Raw genomic sequence first — 20809 nt, forward strand, 5'->3', positions numbered from 1 at the left:
TCCTCCTCCTCCTCAATCTTCCTCCTCCTCCTCCTCCTCCTCCTCCTCGCTTGGCTTTCCTGATGCATAGCTGTTAGCGAGAATGAAGGATGGGGGCCTGGGTACCACCGTCCAGAAGAGTCACTTAACAAAAAAATCCTGAGTTACACTCAATTGAGTCTAGTTGTCACCTTGGGATTCTGCCCACTGCCCACCCACACTCCTGGTGAGAAACAGCTTGAAAGCCGCCTGGCCCGTGTGGTTGAAACTAATGGGGTGGGCATTGTGCTCTTTGCAGTAGCAACTGTGGCAGGTTACAGTCCCAGGGCAAAGCCTAGTTGTACCAATTCCGGCGGCTCTGGAACTTAGGGGATTTGCCTTTGGAATTTTACTTTGTGTTTTTGGCAGTGGTGCCATCGGCGTGTCGTAAGGATTTTTAAAAAGCAGGTCTGATCGGCAGTGCACTGCGTCCATCTCTGCCCAAGCGAATGTATGTGCATGGCGAGGCCAGCTCTGAAATGGTACAGCATCCGTCACCTTCTTGGCGGATGTTCAAGCGCAGGGGATCGCTGTGAGGACCCCGGCCCCTAACGTGGCTTTGGTGAAATGGGCGGAGATTCTGTGCAGCATGGCTGCCTCTCACGCCGGGTTAAATCGACCTCGTATCATAAAAGGATAAAGTATATTTCGTGAGGTTGTGGACTGGGTTGGCATCTGCGTGGCTGTGGTTCCGACCCCCTTCTCCTCTCCAGTGGACTCGTCATGTTAAGACTCCAAACTGAGCAGATCGCCCACACACATTCCAAACAAATCCGGCTCCGTGCTATCACAAGGAGGGCAAAAGAAAGTGGCAAACATCTCAGGGTAGGAAGGCCCAAATCCTCAGAGGAAGTTCCTCTCTGTCGGGGCCTCGTGTGTGGTTCACCAGTGTTTTCCGGAGAACAGCAATCCAAAGGATGAGTGCGTGGGAATTGTGTGCGGCTGTGTCAGTTAACCGGCCTCTGCAGGCTGTTCTCCATCTGGACTTTCAGTTCTTTTCCTTCTCTTGACTAAAGGTGAGCAGACTCCTGTGTCGGGTGAGGTGCTGTAACTACAGACACCCACTTGGCGCACAGAAATGCTGTGCTCCCCCTTGCCACAGACTGAATTTTTTTTGGAAGCAGCAGAAGCCCTTTAGGGAACCCCATCCCCGAATCACACAAAAACAAACAAACAAGCAAACATTTTATTACTAGCCAAACCATGCGTGCTAATTTTAGAAACTTTGAAGACATGGCAAACGAAAGAGAAACTAAGGGGGAAAAAAACACGCCCATTAACCCGCCACTTCCAAATAACTATTAATCCCTTGAGTGATCATCCGATTGTTACCATTTTGTGCTCCACTTTTTAAAATAAACCTCAATCGTCTGGTTTTGGGTATGATTATATACTACTATCCCATAACATCTTTTTTTTTTTTTTAACATCCTTCATATCTGCATTCAGCCTGCCTTTACGTATTACCTAGCCAGCTCTTCACGTCAGGACCTGGCAGGTGGTTACTGCTACTTTATTTATTCTAAACAATGCTGGGGGAGCATCTACCTCCGTAAAGCGTTAGTTAGAGCTGTGGCTCTTTCTTCGGGCCAAATCCTTAGAAGGGAATTTCCATTTGCTCTGTGCCTGCCGTGGACTCAGAAGGGTCATGCCAAGGCAGACGCCCACCCAAACACACCCACAGGGGAAGGCTTCTGGACATACTGATGTGTGACCTCATCACCCACGGAGACGTGTGTGTGTGTGTGTGTGTGGTGACGTTGCAATCCCTTGTCCATAGCTTCATGGCGGTATTTCTAATCCATGTATCCATGCCCAGTCCCTTCCCTTCTGTGTTCCTTTGCTCATAGCGGTTGGAAAATCATAAGTACAAACAGTTCAGTGTTGATAGAAACTTGAGTCTGGCCACATCTTACTTTGTTTCCTGTCCACTTTCACGTTAAAAAAGGGAAGAAAAGTGGACTGTGACATTTTTACCTGTCCCCGATTGAAAGCACGCTGGAAGCAGAATTCAGGCCTCATTCCGACCAGGACACATGAACACCCCAGCCCGTCTACCAATACCTGTTGCAAGGTGGTGAGGACAAACAGTCCGTGGCTTCTCAAGTTTGTTCGCTTGCCTTAGAACCTGACTGTTGATGGCCTGCCCCTTTAAGCACGGTTTTCCTTCACTGAGTCTAATATACCGTTTGGGATTCAAGATAATTTTGCAACAGTGGATACAGACCTTCTTTATGTGTTATTGGTCTGGGAACAGCAACAGATTAAGAAAAAAAAAAAGATTACCAGGTCAAATAACAGCTGTTATTATTAAGTTCAGCTTTTATTATCAATTTGCCAGTAGAATTCGGCAGTAAAAAAAAAAAGTCTACATCTGAGCTTTTTACTAATCAGTACTCTCATTCTGCTAATATTCTAACGACTGTCAATTTACTTCAGTGCTGCCATTTGCAGAATTTTCCAATTAGCAGCAAACCTGTGCCACCTTCTCCTGTAATTACGGGGGACTCGGTTCAGATCAGCTGCGGCCAGACAGCATATGATGTACTTGCCAAAATCTGTGCCGTGTTGTTTGTAACCTTTGCATGTGCTGGCAGTGTTTTAACATCTCTGTTTGTAGGCAGGAGGCTTCCACATGAGTGGCATGTGTCAAAATATCAAAATTATTTTTAATAAACATGCCACGAGGATGGAAACACAAATATGGGCGTACAGTGTCTGGATTTCGGCTCAGTTTTACGTCTGCTCCAGATTCAAGAGGGCACCCCGGTTCTGTGGCCACCTTTTTTTCCCCTAAAATTAAGACGCGTTGGAAAAGGAACAAGCGAGAGCTGCTGAACGGTCTCCATTTCGATCTGTTCTCTTTGCCAGCCGAGCGAGCACTGTTAACGAATCCTCCGCTTTGGGGGCGGAGGGGACCTCCGTGGTCACACAGGATAACGCTCTCATTTCAATACGCGGAGGAAACCTAAGGCCCAGAACGGAGAAGGGACTTACCCAAGGTCACACAGCTACTTATGTGCAGGGCTGGGCCTAGAACCCAGGTCTTCTGCCTCCAGTCAAGGTTCGCGCCACTGCAGCACGCCTCTTCCTCCTGCTCTTGCTGACTTCTGAAGGTGGCTGAAGCCAAAACAGGGAGCGCCTCTGCTGGATCCCTCATTGAACAGGTGCCTTGCTGGCAAGATCAAACCAATCGCATTCTCGGAAAGCCTCCTAAACAGCTGACATTGCAGGCATAACAATGGTGCAGCAATAACTATTATTGCTACATGAAAACGAAATATATTTAATAAGAAGCTCATTGATTTTTAACAGCATCTCTGTGTTGCCTAATTGATGGGAAGTTGTATGTTTGCGTAGCCGGTGGCGGTTATGAATTAAATATGGCCGTCTTTCCTTGAGGGATGCATGTCAACGCGAGAAAGACGGAGGCGCTACATCTCCCCCAAGCAACGCAGTCCCCTTGTAGCAGGAGCAGGGAACACTGAAATGCGAACAAAAATAAAAACCATCCATCACTGTTTATTAAGTGCTGCTACTTGAAGGTAAAAGGGATATTGAACTGTTTTTAAATTGGAAGGAATGTAGCTGGACAAAATATTGATGGTAATATTAGCTGGGTGACAAATTTTATTCTTTTGTCCACATTCATCAAAGGAGCAATTTGGAGTGAATTATTCTCTCTATACCCATAAACCAATTTTTCTTCCCTTTTTATTTTTTAAGCACACATGTTTATTAAGGAACACTGTGCGCGAGGGGTTGCTGCATGAGTCAAAGGTTCCACCAGGGCTGTCGACCCCGCCAGGCAGCCAGCCCTAAGGTGCTTATGTAAAATTTAATACGGGCTTAAAAATCGAGGCCGACTGAATCTGTTCCCACAATTTAAGAGAAAAGGGGTGGGTCAGATTTGATTTCATTTTTAGCTGTGGTTTTCAAGTGGAAGTTCTGAAGCATTTATTTGTTTTTCCAAATTTATAGTGTGCCCCTTCAGCCCAATGTTCACTGGCCGTCGTTCAATGAAAACATCCAAGTTTCTGGGGGCAGAATGGGCCAAGGCAGCGGAATGAACATTGAAATTGTCGGCCGACAATGGGGGAATTTAAATAAAACTGTAGTTTGAAGTTTCGGTCTCTTCAGCTCTGCTCAACTTTAAGACAGTTTATTTTCATGAGGTCACCAAAGGTCAGAGCCACTTCACCAGAACCTTGCCAGGCGACCCAGGGTACCCAGGAAGAGGTGGACGGCTGGATTCCAGACTCCGTCCAATTCCCAGTAGTTGGAGAAATACCTGATATGTGTCCAGATCGACGCTCTTATATCTTCTGACAGCTCTCCCCGTTCCAAGCAAAGGCCGATTCATTGAGGAAGAAATAAAGTTTTGTTTGTGAAAGACTTTCTAAAGCAGAAAAGCTCTTAGGTCAGGCTACCGTAAACCAGTTGTGGTTTCTTGCATGCCTTGATTTGCAGAGCCACCCCCCTTGGCTATTAAATGAAGAAATGTCTAAGAAAGCGGGCCAGAGTCAGTCCATCCGTCAAGTGGCTAAGGAGTCTCGGCACCCAGGGATGCTAACATTCATGTACCCCCGGATGGTCCCCGACATTTTCCCCCACAGACTGTACTGTTTGTTGTTATTATAACCAAGGGGGTCACGGGGTCAGCTTCTGTCCCCTGGTTACCTCACAGGCGTCAGTAGAACTGTGCTCCACAGGCTGGCTTTGCGGGGCCTGATGGTTTTCAGAAGCGGGTCACCAGACTTTTCTCCCGAGGTCCCTTGGGGGCGGTGATCATAAAAAGCCATTGCCACCCCGTGGATTCCAACTCATAGTGTCCAAGAGGACCGAGTAGACCTTCCCCCCAGAGTTGCCACGGCTGCCCACCTTTACAGGAACAGACTGCCACGTCTTTTTCCTGAGGAGGGACTGGTGAGTTTGAACTGCTAGCATTTCCATGAGCCCCCAAGTGCGTAACCACTGTGCCACCGGGGCTCACGTGGTTCTGTGACTTCTCTAAGGTCATGCTGATCTTAACTGCCTCTGAGCCAGGATGTAAGGAGCCCTAGGTGCACACTGGTTACACCTTGACCACCCACCATGAGGGCAGTCATTTGAACCGCTCCTTGGGAGAAAGCTGGGGCTTTCTACTCCCCTGGGGGTTACAGTCTAGGAAACTCAGAGGGGCAGTTCTACCCTGCCCTGTAGGGTCACTATGAGGCTGCATGTACTCCGTGGCAGGGAGTTGGGTTACACACTGAGCTGCTGAATGCAAGGTCAGCAGTTCGAAACCCATAGTGTTCTCCTCCCATCAATAGGTGCAGCCTTGGAAACTCAAAGAGGCAACGCTGTGCTGCCCTACAGGGGTCACGATGAGTCAGAATCTACTCGATGGGCACTGGTTGGTTTTGAGGGAAACCAGGGTTTCTGGACTTGTTTTTTCCTGCACCACCTGAAACGGTGCGAGCCAGTGTAAGTCTAAGTGCCAAATGAATGGTACAGGCGTCAGCACAGTATTTTTGCAGAAATAATGTGTTAGATTTTTTCTCCACCCCCCCACCCAGTTTTTTGTAAGTATGCTATTCTATTTTTTTTTACAACAACATGTATAACATTAACATAGTGAGCTTATGGAAATAGCTGGGCGGGGGCAAGGGCGAGGTCAGCAAAATTAGTATAACACACGTGTTATTTGCATAAAACAACGAAGAGCATGATCCTGGCTAAGCCTTGTAACTGTCATCTGAATAAGCCCAAAGACCCCTGTGTCCCCGTCTCAGCAGGAATCACACTCAGGTCACCCAGCAGCCCAAAGGAATTGGACGTAATTCTCGGTTTTCTTTGTAATGTTTAAAGGAGACTGCAGTAGTTCAAGGGGAGTCCATTCATAGGGGTTTGCCCATTAATTTGTTCTCCGCTTCCCATGAGGTCTATACACTCACTTCTCACTGTGTTCTTCTCCCACAGTTGCTCCTTACGTTTACTCTTCCTTTTATTTGTCTCTCTTCTGGGCCCTGGGGGCATAATGGTTATGAGTTGGGTTGCTAACTTCAAGGACAGTAGTTCGAAACCACCAGCCGCTCCACAGGAAATAGATGGGGATTTCTACTCCTGAAAAGAATGGCAGTCTCAGGAACTCACAGGAGCCGTACTGCCCTGTCCTTCAGGGTCGCTATGAGTTCAAAATTGACTCGATGCAGTGAGTTTGGTGTTTTGGTTTGGGGACATATCTTAGTCCTGGCTAAAGAAATTCTACTATAACTTGTCTACCCTCTGGCAATGTGGGTCTGACTAAAGCCTGGGAACTTAGTGGTGGAGGAGACTCACCCAAGACCAATCATTTTTCATCACACTATTTTGAGGAGGAAGTCATTTATGACCAAAATATGACCTTGTGTGGCACCTGGGTGTGTGTTTTAGAACTTTAAGATTTAAAACATAGGAAAGCGGAAAAAAAGCTCACAATAGAAAGGAATGGCGAAACAGAACCTCAACATCAAAACAACAACAAACGTGAATAAATACATAAAGTAGAGAACTTCTGCGCCTTCAGAGCAGAAGATGAAAAACCGATTGTCTGCTCTCAATAAGCATTGGTACCAGGTACTCGAAGGCCCCCTCGTCATCACTTTGAGTTGTCCCCAGTTGATTCACTGTAAACAAAAGCAAAGCAAACAATACCCGTGTGGCCACAGCGTCCCTGCTGACTTCTGGTGAGGACCACAGGAAACAGAAAAGGATCGCCCTCCCGGCTTCCCCAGACTGTAATAGTTTGGGAAGCAGAAGCCAAGTCTTTCTCCCCCAGAGTAACTGGTGGGTTTGACGCCTTGATCATTCGATTATCAGCTGAGTGCCTGATCACTACTCTGTCATAAAAATCAAACCCGGGCTTCGGCAAAGATCCCAAAAGACCACTCACTTCCCTCCCAGCGTGAGGAGGGCCAGTGCAGTGGTGAACCGAGTACACCCTGGGGCTCCCATCCCATCTCCACTGTCCGGTAGCTGTGTGATCACCGGCACTTTCCTTAGCTTCTCGGCATCTCCATTTTCCCACCTACAGAAGGTGGGGGAGATGATGTCATGTATCCTACAGAACTGCTGCGAGCAAGAATTACTACCCATAGGCCACTGGTCAGCCACCAGACACATTGATGATTGTAGTCGTCTCCGTGGAACTCTCTTCACACCGTTCCTTTGAAATTCAGGACTGTCGTCGAAGATCAGCAACTACAAGTCATTGAGCATTGACATGGAAGCACTGTACGACGTAGGCACTTAATACATGCGGTTTTATTTAGTCCCTGAGCACTCTGCATATAGGGCCTTCCCGGGTAGCAGGTTCATCTTGGAAATTGGGACTACTTTCAGACTGTTTGCAGTTGGGCCAACCCTCGTCCACTTCCGGGGTGGTGGGTGGGGGGAGCCCCTCCTTTCATGCCCACCCTCCATCTCCACAGTGAAGGGTGGCAGAGGAGGTAAGGGCAGGACTGTGCCATTTCTCTTGCTGTTTTCACAGTTAAGGAGACACTGATAAGGGCTTGCACTCGTAAAGATTGTGTTGATGAACAGTTCCTCTCTTCCTGGAGCAAGAGGAAACTAAGCACGGAGACCTCAGATGCCAAACGGCCCTAAAATCTGTAGTCAATGTTTCAGGCATTTATGTGGGCTTCACATTTCCCAACGCACCCCACCCCCCAAGACTGAATTCAACCTAAAGAAAAACATTTTCTCTCTCCCAGATTCTAACCCATTTAGTTTCCCTTTTAGTTGGGGGAGCTAATTTCTAACCGTTTCTGAATGTTTGGTTACAATTGTGTGAAAGAAAAAAGGATAAAGGGGAGAAGTCGTGTTTGATATTATTGGGGTGGTTCTTTGCATTTCTAACTCCAAAGAATGGACTAAATACGTCCAGGGCCAATCCTGAGGCCCTGGAGGCCAGGTTCAATTCCTGGCAAGGTCTTCTTATTGCAGTTCTGTCTCCCTCTAGAAATAGGGACGTTCACAAAGAAGAATAAAGAAAGGAAAACTTGACATCCCTCAGTCAACAATACTAATGTTGCTATTAGGTGTCATCGAATTGATTTCAAGAGGGCAGAGTAGAGCGATCCCAGAGTGCGTTTTAGACTGGTGACCAAAGGATGAAAGTATTGACCTAATCTAAAGGTCGCTGGTACAACCCCACACCAGCTCTGTGGGAGAAAAGATCTGGCCACCGGCTCTTGTCACAACGCAGACTAAGAAGCCCTATGTGGCAGGTCTGTTCTGTCCTACAGCTGCGATGAGTTGGGAGCCACTGGAAAGCGCCCCACGGCGATTATGGAGACAGGAGCAGAATGGGGATCTTTTTCCTGCATGTCGCCAGGTGGGTTCCAGCCTGTCCACTTTTCAGTTAGCAGCCACGCACTAAACCACCGAGCAATAGTAATAGAATGTGAACTAGCTCCATTTAAGAGTTGAGATCCACTACCAGTACATTTTAGTCTGGTAGTAAAAATAACTTGTAAAGCCACTGTGTTGGAAAGCTCAGTGATTCACCGCCTCTTCCATCCTTGCCCCCTTATCCGGGTTCCAGCACTCCGAAGACAAGTCCTCCTGGAGTTCCTTGTGCCTCAAGAAAGGACAGGCCACCCAGAAGCTGGTTACTCAGGTAGAAGTGTACCCCTTATGTGGTGCTGTTAGGTCTTTTGGGCCTTCAGGTTTCTGAAATGATTGGAGTTCTTTCAAAAGAGGAACTCTGCCTTTGATTCTGAAACTCTCTTTAGGTTCTGGAATCCCATGATGCCTGAGGAACCCTGGTGGTGTAGTGGGCCACACGTTGGGTTGCTAAGTGCAAGGTCAGCAGTGTGAAGCCACTGTACTCCATAGCGGAAAGATGTACAGGCTCAGACACCTAGAGGCGGGGCACTTCTGTCCCGTCTTCTAGAGTCGCTATGAGTCCGAATCCACTCAATGCAACAGTGAGTTTGATTTTTTGGTTTAGGGAGATACTGAAGCCCTCCTCTGGCTCAGAGCGGCTTCCTTTTTCCTCCCAAGGAGTGAATCTGATTTGTTGAAGATGCTCTGCACCAACCTCTGGGTGCTCTTTGGTGAATTTAGGTTGCTTCCAGGCAGAGGGACATGCCAGGGCCGTTTCCAGGTCAAGAAAGAACAAGCAAAACGAGGGCTCAGGCTAAATCATGATAAAACCTCTTAGGAGTAGGCTGGCTAGATGGGGAGAAAGTCGTGCCACTGTGCGTTGGACACCAATTTGTCTCCCTCCGCTTTCTCAAAGTGGATCTTTTCCCTGCCCCCTAGTTATCATGCCCTTTGACCCAGAGTGTTCCACATTGAGGGTCTCCACTGAGTCCGAGAATCTGGACTGGTCCGGCTCTCCCTGTGGCTCGGTCATTTCTGCCATCTTCAGGGTTGAGGGCCACCTTCATTCATAGCACGTCCTCGGGTTCCTCCTGGGTGACTCTTGTCGACGATGGTATTGCCCTCTTTCTAATCCATGAAACTCATCTACCAGCAGATATCTGCCGACTGTCTATCATGAGCTGAATATCGTTTGAATATCTAGAGTGATAAAAATAGTAGAAAAGACCAGTGCTCCCATGAGATTTTATTCTAATGGGGCAGGCATGTCAGAGTTGAATGAACAAATGATGTCAGAGCGTGGCAAGGGCCACGAACAGAGAGATGATGCTAATGTCTACCACTCGTGGGATTATTACAGTGGCTTTGGTAGTTTGGGGATTTTCTCCCTTGTATATAAATCCATCACTGAGATTCAGTGTGGCAAGTGGGAGTGGGCACTTGTGACAGGACAGCTTGGGTTCTGCCCCTCACTAGCCAGGTGGTGTTAGGCAGGTGGCCGATCTCTTTCTGCCTCATTTCCCCTCATCTGTAAAATGGGGATAATAATACGAACTAGCAGAAATGACCGTTGTAAGCATTCAACAAGGTATCGCATACAAAACACTTCAAACAGTACCTGGTGCTTAGTGCTTAGGACTCAGAGCGCAGTGTGGTTCTTCAGCAAGCACCTGTGCCAGGGCTGGAGAAACAGTGACCCAGTGACCCAGCCGGCACGGATCCTGCCCTTCGAGTTTATCATTCCAGTCTATTAGCCCCACCTTGATGACTTCCTCCACGTATTTCAGACCCTTGTTAAGCCAGGAGCCAAAGACCATACGTCTTTAGATGGTGTTTCTAAGGAATACTGTCTTCCTCCTCCAGCATCTCACGAAACAGCTCAGCCATTCAGCTAAGGGTTCTGATGATCGATCTGGGAGCAGGAGGCAGGCATACCTGACTATCATGGAAAGTGGGCCACGCAGGCCCCTGGTGAAATGAAAACCCTCACTGTGGGGCACCCAGGAGGAGAGAAGGTCATTCCTAGAGCAGTGGTTCTCAACCTTCTTCATGTTGCCGCCCTTTAATACAGTTCCTCATGTTGTAGTGACACCCCACCCCCACAACCATAACATTATTTTTGTTGCTACTTCATAGCTGTAATTTTGCCACTGTTATGAATCAGGCGACTCCTGTGAAAGGGTTGTTCGACCCCCAAAGGGGTCGCGACCCACAAGTTGAGAACTGCTGTCCTAGAGGGAAAAGGTACCTTCCACCTGGTGAGAGTCAAGGTGTATGATTGATTGATGTTTAACTAACAGAGACATGAATTCCTCTCCATCTTCCCAGGTTATTTCTGATAGGATTTTATCACCGTGAACACAAGCAATACTTTATTATCTCTTGTCAAAACTTGGGAAGAGCATTAGAAGGCTAGAAATTAAACAAAGATGGGGGTGGAGAGAAAGACCTTGTAGGGCAGAAATGAAGTTTCTTAAATAGCTCCTTTTGCAAAGGGTTCTATGGTGGATGTGTTAGTCTGGGTAAACTAGAGAAACAAATTCACGGAGCCTTATATGTGTATAAGAAAGAGATTTCTATAAAGAGTAATTGTACATTAACAAAACATCCCAGTCCAGTCCAGATCAAGTCCATAAGTCCAATATTAGCCCATATGTCTGATATCAATGTATATAGTCCTCTTCAGACTCATGAAACACATGCAATGATGCCGAATGCAGGAAGCTCACGGACCAGTGGGTGGGAAGTCTTATGGATCCAGTGGCGTTGTAAGCATCTCAGCACTGGCAGGGGTCTCCATGTGGCTTCTCTGGTTCCAGAGGTCTGGTTTCATCAGCCTCTCTCCATGTGTCTTCTCCACAGGGATGTCTCACAGGGAGATAGCCTGTCTCCCACCTCCAGCGAGCTATTTATCTCCTTAGTGCCTCCAAATGAGTTCATCAAACTACAACCTGATTGACAGGCTAGGCTCCACCCGTCACTCTGAATCCTCAAATTGACACCAGATGATGTAACTACCACAGTGGACAACATCAGCCTGCCTATAATTCACTCACAGAGGATACCCAGAAATGCTCCTTGTATTGTTCATCAGATAGGAAGGATAAAGAGATCATGTTTACACAATACATCTCGTCCCATTCCCAACCCCACCTCCCGGGCCCACATAGGACCTGGAGCTGTTGCCTGCTGGTCCCACCTCATCATAGGGTCTACAGATTTCCCAACCTCTCTAAGTTGTTGTGTGCTGGAGCCAAGGTTCTTTACGATACCTGATGGGGCTGAGCAGTTGAGGGGTAGTTTGAAACAATACACACACACACACACACACACACACACACACACACACACACGAGCAAAGGGGAGTTCAGCCTGCAGTGAAATAGATAAGAGGGGGTCTTCCGTGGAATTGGCTGATACCTGCACATATGTGTATCAGTTTCAGTTCAGGAGTATTTATAATCAGAGCCTGTGAACTTCCAAACCAAAGTCTAGGGATCATCACACTTGGATAAGTGAGCGTTGCACTATATGTATGTAGATATGTTCTTTCGTTCATGGAAATGGAGAGCTGAGCATGTTCCCCCAGATCATCAATGAAGGGATTTGGGGTCCGCCATCCCCCTGTGACTCAGAGGCCGCTGCTCTAGCCCAACATGCACACAGACTTCCAGAGGAGATGGTCCAGGGACTCTGCTGCCCAGGGATGAGGCTCTCAAGAGCGATGTTGTGTTTCTGGCAGAACACACACACACACACACACACACACACACACACACACACACACACTTCAGATTGCAGCTAATGGAATATCTCCACAAGGACTGGCTGAAGTGCTGTGATGGTGGCCTGTGGGTAATGGTATGGACTTGGGAATTTGGACAATGAAAGACTGATACATGATGAAGTCCATAGGGCCCCTTCCATGGAATTCCCAATGCTCTGCCAATCCATCCTCCCATGCCTGCATGACAGACTGTAAAGTGCCCAAAGCCAGGGTGCAACCCAGGACGCCTGGCAGCAATGTGCCTGTCCTACCCTCACCACCCTTTCTGATGGCCTTCCTGGACTCATTTGGTAACCTACTGCTCGGCTTTATTTTTTGAAATGACTAGTTAATTAATAGACCCAGAAAGGACTTCTGAGTTTTAGAGCCGGCTTAAAGGGGCATGCTATCAGTTCGAAGGGGCTTCAAACATTCCAATAATCATCTTTTAATTCCAATTCTCCACAAACTTTTGGAAGCCTTTACAAAGTCACAAAATAAAGAAAATTACAAGGGGAGAAGGTGAACCAGATTTTTAAAAAGGGGGGTGGGGGGAGGCCTTATAGGCAAGAAGAAATATTCTTGGGGCAGAGGTAAAAACATCACTAACCCACACAGCTCCAGGGTCCCATTCAGTTCTATAGTTACAATAATTGGAAATCAACAAGGGTGGTGAGCCAGTAAAGGAGTTATGAAAGGAAGGTCTGATTTTTGAAACCAGTTAGGATGGTCTCCCCCAGCTCCCATTCTAAAGCAAGTGTTTCTAAGGCACCCTAAAAAATAGATCTGGGGAAAGCCTTACAGCCAGGTTCTTATTTTCTGAGCACCGAGAGAGTTTCCAGGCACCCGCTGTGTAGTTGCAGTTAATGCAGGCACTTCAATGTCACCTGGCTTATCTGACACTGAGCATGGACGTGAGGGACATGGAATAGTCACATGTACAAGGCTTTGTGCCAACTCATCTATTGTAAGAGTCCAACTTCAGGCTCAGACAATCTGATTATGGAGCCACAAAACTTTAGGATTAGTCATGCTAATGAAAGCCATTTGGCCCCGCTTTCTCTGCAAACAAACCTATCTGTGTTGGTTCATTTACTCTTGCATATATCTGGCAATTATTGGTATTAAATTGATTTAGTGTTTCGCAAAATGTTTCAAACACCCAACACAACTCCCAGTCTGTTTTATCGCTGAATACAAGAACATGAATTCCTCCCGATGCAATCAGTGTTTGCTTTAACCCCTGAAGTGTACACACCAATCCCTCCTTAATTATGACCATCCGCGCCCTCCTTCTGTGTAATTTATTCTCGGAACATACATGGAACCCTTTGGGTGGCGTGTCACCTGTGTGAGCTCACAGGGCATCCTTTTTACTGGAGAGAAAGACAATTTGCTAACTGTATCATGGTTATTTACCAGAAAGCTGATTCTATGGTAGGAGCATTTAACAATAGCTGCTGCTTCACGAGAAACTTCCAAAAGGTGTTTCAACTTGTTTCCCAAAGCACCTAAGTAATTCTCCCAGCATCTCTCAGAGGTATTACCCAATTTTACACTGAAGGTATGTGAGGGAGCGTGTTTGAAGGGGTGAGAGTAGGCACGTGAAACCGAGAGAGGTGAAAATATTGTCAGTAATGGAGGCAGTAATTGAACATAATCTCCTTACTCTTAAATTTCATCCTCTAGGTCACACTGCCTCCTACATCACACTCTCGGTATTAACATAAGCACGGGAGATTAATTTTATAGATCACATGAAAAGAAGATGACATTTATTGCCCCTTTTCAATGAGGCATCTCATTAGGAGGAGGGTAAACATTCATCCCAGGTTCAAAGAGTTGAGCTGAGAGCCAGATTCATTCACTAACTGCCTTAGACCTGGCTGTTATGATGATTCTTTGTCATGGTGAAAACACACACACACACACACACACACACTCACCAACTCCACAATTTCTATATGTGTAAGTCCGTGGCATTGATTATAAGCTTCATGGTGTTCAATCGTTGTATACTTAGTTTGCCAAAATATTTATAATAGAAAAATGCATTTGGGAAAATGGTTCTGTCAGAACATGCTTAGCCAGCCTCAAGATGGGTAAACTCACTGCCGCTGAGGTGATGCTGACTCGTAGCGACCCTACAGGACAGCGCAGAACTGCCCCGGTGGGTTTCCGAGACTGTAACTCTTTGCGGGAGTAGAAAGCCTCGTCTTGCCCCTGTGGATCGCCTGAGGTCTGTCTCTAACACTCATACACTGGAAGGTTAGTACAGACCGTGAAAGACTGGGGCCCAGACTTGACTGGGCCAGTCAGTCCAGTCCAGTTATCAAAGCTGTCCCCCAAAGATCTGGACCAACAAAGGGTGGTCATGAGAATCTTGATCAAAGTTTATACCTGAATGATCCAAACAACGTCAGCTAGCCGTGCTTCTGAAGATGGTGAAATCCCTCCTCCCCTCCCTTTTCAAGTATGTGACACTTGGCTGTTTGTTTGCCCTTGTTGGGTTGTCATGCCCTCAGCAAACTGGGAGATGGGGACACAAATGGACCTGATTTCTTAGGGCCTGCCATGTTTCCAGCAGCCCTGGGCTGCAGTGCAAACCCACTAGCCACCCTGCGGGAGATTGACAGCCTAGAAGCCGCATGGGACAGTTCTACTGTGTCTGTGAGTTGGAATTACCTGGGTGGCAATGAGGGTGGGTTGGGGAGTTTGCGCACGTGTCCAGGGAGACTTCTGTCAGGAGTAAGGGTAGAGAGGGAGCTTCAATTCAGGACAAACGAGTAGTCGCTACATTCTGACTTATGCACGAGACAAGATGCCTTCCTTGCTGGGGTGTTGGGCCAGAGTCATTTCCTGGGGTAGTGATTCTGCTGATGCCTTTGCCAGGGAGGCCTGGCAGGGAATCCCTGCTGCCCCAGTCAACAGAGAACACCCGGCTATTCAGAGCGGCCCTTCTCCCAGCGTGGCCGGCCGCCTCTGCTGTGCTGCGTCTTCCCCAGGGAGCCGTGGCCATCCCTTTCCCATGCTTCTGGAACTAGATCTGCGGCTTGTTCCAGTCCTGGCAGATCCCTGAGAAAGCAGAACTGGCTCTGTGACCTCTGAGTGACAGCTCGAGAGCTTTTCCTTCCAGGTCAGGTGCTGACTCCCCTGGGGAAGTACGTGGTCCCTCTTTCTTTCCGTTAATGGCAGTGCTGCATTATCCTTGCATCGGGAGGCACCACTAAACCCAATTATAAACTCCTAAGCCAGGAAGGCTTATGCAGGTCTCTGGCTTTTGTGGGTTATTGGATATTGAGCTTGTCAATTATCCAGACCTCTATTTTTGTGGCCTTGTATTCAATGATGCTAAAACTTTGGATCTTTATTTAACTTTCTGAGTCATCCCCCAAATAATTTGTGATGCTTCATTTGGACTCCCCTGCTCTCCTTGCAAAGACATATCGCAGAAGGAAAGGCAGCAGCTATGGAAACCTCAACTTTTTGAGACTCGACGTGACTTTAACACATTTTTACATGAAACCAGTTCTTTTGTTAAAAACAACACATATGTAAGTATTGACACAATAATAATAATAGTACCTATGCTGCCAAAGGAAATGAGTGACCGATCTTTGCAGATACCAAATCTGTGTACACTTTCGCCTCAACACCACAATCAGGAAGGCATCTTATCTCATGCATGAGTGATGGATATATATATCACTGGACCACGCTTAATCTCTAGTCTTTCTCCTCCACACCATCCCTTATCATTGTTCAGAAGCCTGCAGGATCTCAAGATAGATTTTTCTTTGTTTTTGTCAGCCTGCTTATATGGCCTCAAGTGAATGTACTATATAGACACATATTCACTGTACCAGGCTTTGAGATCGGACCTCATTCAACGAAGGGCAGGAGTAAGTACTTAAAATGAACTCTAATCATGAGAAGTGGCCCAGACTTAAGAAAAACTTGGGTAAAATAAAACCACCTTTGAAAAAGAAAGGCAGGAGAAATAAAGGCAGGTAAGAAAGTACGAGTGGAAGGTGAGAGGAAGGAGGAAGAAAGGAAGGAGAAGAAGGAAGGCGGGAGGGAGGAAATCCTCATTGGTTTGAAAATTGCTTGGAAAGCTGGGATTCTGGCTAGGCTCAGTCAAGACCATTTGAAACCTGAAAAGGATCCCAAGATCTTGCTGTGGAGTGGATTTATGGATCACCTGAATCTGCCCCATTCATGGTCAGCCTTCCTTTGAACCTGGAGTGAGAATCTCAATAGCTAAAATGGGGTGGGGGATTTCATGCCCAGCCTCCCACTCAAGTTCACCTTGCTCTAGCAGCGGTTCTCAACCTGTGGGTCTCGACCCCTTTGGTGGTCAAATGACCCTTTCACAGGGGTTGCCCAATTCATAACAGTGGCAAAATTACAGTGATGAAAATGCAATGAGAATTATTTTATGGTTGGGGGGTCACCACCGCATAAGGAACTGTATTAAAGGGTCGTGGTATTTGGAAGGTGGAGAACCACTGCTCTAGTGGGTCCTGCAGGGCTTCTGAGCAATAATAAGGGATGGTGTGGAAGAGAAAAACTAGAGATTAGGCGTGGTCCAGAGGAAGTTCGGGGGGTGGGGATAGCAAGGGCGGCTGGGTGGTGCATGTATTCTCAATGGAGAGTGCCCAGGTCAGGACGGGCTCTGGCTCCGTCATGAAGCCTGACCTGTGGCTTCTCAAGGGGCCTCGGTAAAGAGACTCTGGACATCGATTCATGAGGGAAGTGGATACTCACTCTGAAACCAGAGTTAGTGCGAAATATGACTGCATTACAGATAATGAAGCAAAATGGAAGAGTGATTGGGGGGCAGTAATCTCCTTGGGTATGTAAAGAACGGGGCTGTTTTTGATGCGGAAGATTTGTCAATCTCCATGATGTTAGGACTTCCTAGAGAATCAGACTTCATGGAGTTTGAATGAGAAAACCATTGAAAAATAATGATTGCTGACTGGATGCTAATGCAGACACAGAGGCTGGGGTGAGATTACATTCCTGCCGTCAAGCCTGGTCCATGGACAACCCTGGAGCACTATTAGCCTTAGCATCGTGCCTCTGTAGCAGGTTCTTGGCCTGCTTTTTGTTCCACTTTCTCTTTTATATCATCTAGGATTAGTTCTTCCTTTAAGGAGGGAAAAATGTTAACAAAAAAAAATCTACCGTACTGCACTGTACTGTCATGACTGTACTGTGAGTTATCTAAGAAAATCTGTTTTGCTAAAGGAGTGGTAGCCTGTTGAAATACCTGGTTTTATATTTTTATGTGGGTTGGGCAAATGCAGTCTGAAAGTGGCTAATATGATACTTGACCTGGTGTTAATAGCCAATGATACTTCCATATGCACCACCTGCTGCCTGTCAGGTTACACGTTCTCCCTTTCCCCCCTTTATTGGCACAGAGGTTACAATACGTGGGTCTCTGTGGCTAGCGTGGAGGCAAGCCCTCGTATTTCCCCAAAGAAACAGAGCTTTGATGGAATCATCGTTGTGGCACCCACCTGTTCTTCCAGCACTTCTGCTCATGCCTCCCTACTAACGGTGAAGTGAGGTGGCCCTTCAAAGCACAGACTCTCCCCCTGCATGGGGGCACGGGGAGAGAGGGGAGGAAGGAGAGCAGGAGGGAGGGAGGCTGCATCGCAAGAATGAACTGAAAGTGGTATTCATGAGGACAATTCTCTTGCCAACATCAAATCAGAGACATTTCCTGGACCGTATAGAGCCGAGGAAAACCCATTAACCAAAGATGTGGATTTGTTAACGAACTGCTTTACACCTTTTTAAATGCCACAGCCTTGTTTCTCTTTCTCCCTAAAATAACTTGTCCGGAATGTCTCAAAAGCACACTCCAGGTGGATCACGGTCCTTTCCTCTCCACGCTCTCCCATGAGGACAATTTTGGAAATTGGCTGGGCAACACAGCAAAAAAGAAACTAAAAACCTACCCTCACGTTCCTCCGCCCTCCTCCCCAACCAAACACCACAAAGCCAAAAGTCCCTCTCTATCCGTGGGGCTTGGGCCATGGCTGGCCTAGATCTGTTCAGAGCCACGTTCTTCCCAGACCCTCTGAACGCAGACTGTCAAGCGCCAGGCCCTGGAAGGACAAGGAGTCCCTGCCTCTGATTCTCTACAACGGCAGGCGGAGGGCTCAATCAGCAGGCTTTTTTTTTCTTTTTAACTTTAGAAAAACAGACCTGCATGTTCCCAATGACGGAGAAACCAGATTTCCGATTGTAACCATGCAGGAAGGGATATGAGTAGCCTGAAAGCAAGGCACAATACGGTAAAATGATTTTTTATTCTTGAGAGGCAAAGACATTATTAAAGATTTCCATGAACATTCGTGAATTCTTTTTGAAAGAAAATATGTTTAAACTCTTATTTGTACTATTATCCCAGCTGTTGCTATGTTCTTTTGGGGTCGAATCTCCCCCCCTTCTTTAGGCTTTTAAAACATCTTCTGGAGCCAGTCAATCTCTGTGGATGGAGATTGGTAAGAAGGGCTGCGTTCGGGCTCTCGAACAACCGTCCAAATGCCTTATGCTTCCAAACTCCTCGTCATCACGTTGCTTAGCTCAGGAAAATTCTCACAGCCTTTTCCAGGTGCTTGAGGAATATTTTTCTCACTTGAGTTAGTCCTTGCCACAGGCCATGAGGTACCTGTCTCACGTTCCCATCCCCATCCGGAGACCTCGGCCTCCCAGGGAAGAAGCGATTGGAATCCACAGGTTGGCAGTTTGAATCCACCCAGAGGCACGGTGGCAGAAAGGCCTGGTACTCAGCTTCTGAAAAGGCCACAGCCGGGAAAAGTCCACTGAGCAGTTCCCCGCTGTCACACAAGGGGTCGCCATGACTTGGAATCCACTTGGTGACAAGGAGCCTCTGTTTTGAATCGGCTTCTCAGCTTTGGCCACAAGGTTCTTTGAGGCTAGTGCCGTTTATAACCATTCTTGATGCTCAGTTTCACATAGGCGGTAGCTTTGTAATAAAATATTCTCTAACTAGTCATGAGAGGGTGGATTTGGTACAATAATGAACCTGGGGAAATGGTTAGCCATGCTTCAGAAGGTTGATCAATTGCACATCAAACCCCTGTTTTAAACCAAAACACAAACAAACCCCTCCATTGCAGTGAGGGGAAGCTCAGCACATCTCAGGGGGTTCTCTGCTCGGGGCTCACCATCTTTGGGCCTCCGGCACGAGTCATTTAACTGAGTAGAAGGGCCAAGAAGCTCTCCTTCCTTTCTAAAATTCTATTTTTCCTCTCACCGAAGATTAAATAATGTCCCTGACAGAAGATGCATTTCCCACTTTGTAAGTTTTTTCTCCCTTCTTCTCAACTTGCATGATTGTTTATTAAACTTCCCTTGGCCGTCTACATTCCCGCCCAATGCTCTTATAAGTCATCAATGGGTACTTGGAGAGCTCGACTTGGTTGAATTTTTTTTTTCTTTTTTTGGCTTCAGGCCGCAGTGAAGGCTCGTGCTTTGTGCTTGGTTGTAACCGGCTGTAACTTCATATTCTCCAGCACACAGAGGCACGAGTTTCTTTGAGACTCTGCTCTTCAGCATTAGAGAGGGACCCTTCATTGTAATCATTACCGAATGGATACAGTACTAATGGAACTTAATTGTTTCCACTAGATGGATCTCCGGTGTTTTTGGCAGCCAAAATGAAAATGATTCCAAATACCATCAAAGGGGCTTATAAGCACCCAGCATGCACAGAGTGTTTTGATATACAGTGGAGTGTTAATATCATTATCTCTCCTAATACAACATACGGTTACTTTAATCCTTTCCCGCCTCTGTGATCTTGGAAGATCCGGCGGGTAGAAGGCAAAGAATAAAACACTATATACAAGGAAACAAAGGGAGAATTAGTCCCCTTCCTTTGAGTGTGATTTTTTTTTTGATTGTTTGAATGCTGGCTTCAGATATGTACCTTTATCAATACTGACTTCTGTATCTTCTACGCTAATTTGAGTTCGTATGCGACATCAAACATACCTTTTCACACATGTTCTTTCCAGATTTTTTTTTAACACTTACTTAGCAGTTTATAGAAGGAAGTGAATGATCTCCTCAAGCTGCTTACAAATTAAAAAAAAATCTGTGCTTATTAATTATGCAGGATTAGTCTAATTATAATTCAGCAAATTAATTAGCGACAGAAGGTGTTCTGAAACATTGGAGTACATTTGCATGTTAAATGGAGAGGCTAGTCTGTAATATATGTAAATTTATGCATGGCTTCATAGTTTAATTTAAAAATTTGCAGCTGCATATGGTATGGGAGCAGGTGAAAAGTCAGTTTTAGTTTAATGATGCTAACAAACATTGGATGGTGTCCTGTCTTAGCAAGAGAATGCACTTATATTTGCTAATCTATGAATCTGTCATTACACAGCTTCTCAAACTCAAGGTCATTAGTGAATAGACCCATAGGTGCAATAGGTATACGGCTGGAAACTGCAGAGAGAACACACTGATAGGGGGGCCCACACTGTGAACTTTGTTCCTCACTTTCCCCAACACTAGGCATCTATTCACCAGGCCTTAGTTGAGGGAAAGTAACCATTCCAGATTGTGTGACTAAGCGGTCCCCTTTTGTCTGACCGGTATCTATTCTGGCAGGTGTAAAACGGC

General features: G+C 46.6%; 1 protein-coding gene across 1 annotated transcript in view; it reads left to right on the plus strand.

Moving 5' to 3' along the window:
* The window catches only part of EBF2 (EBF transcription factor 2), a 217922-nt gene that overhangs the window by 126040 nt on the left and 71073 nt on the right, over positions 1–20809 (plus strand). The window contains exons 7-8 of the mRNA XM_013005913.2: positions 7842–7876; positions 15385–15402. Of these exons, the coding sequence (XP_012861367.1) occupies positions 7842–7876; positions 15385–15402 (53 nt within the window). The remainder of the gene's footprint in view (positions 1–7841; positions 7877–15384; positions 15403–20809) is intronic.

The sequence above is a fragment of the Echinops telfairi genome, unplaced genomic scaffold (assembly GCF_000313985.2).
Source record: "Echinops telfairi isolate 266 unplaced genomic scaffold, ASM31398v2 ScPeMD7_9;HRSCAF=40, whole genome shotgun sequence".
NCBI lineage: Eukaryota > Metazoa > Chordata > Mammalia > Afrosoricida > Tenrecidae > Echinops > Echinops telfairi.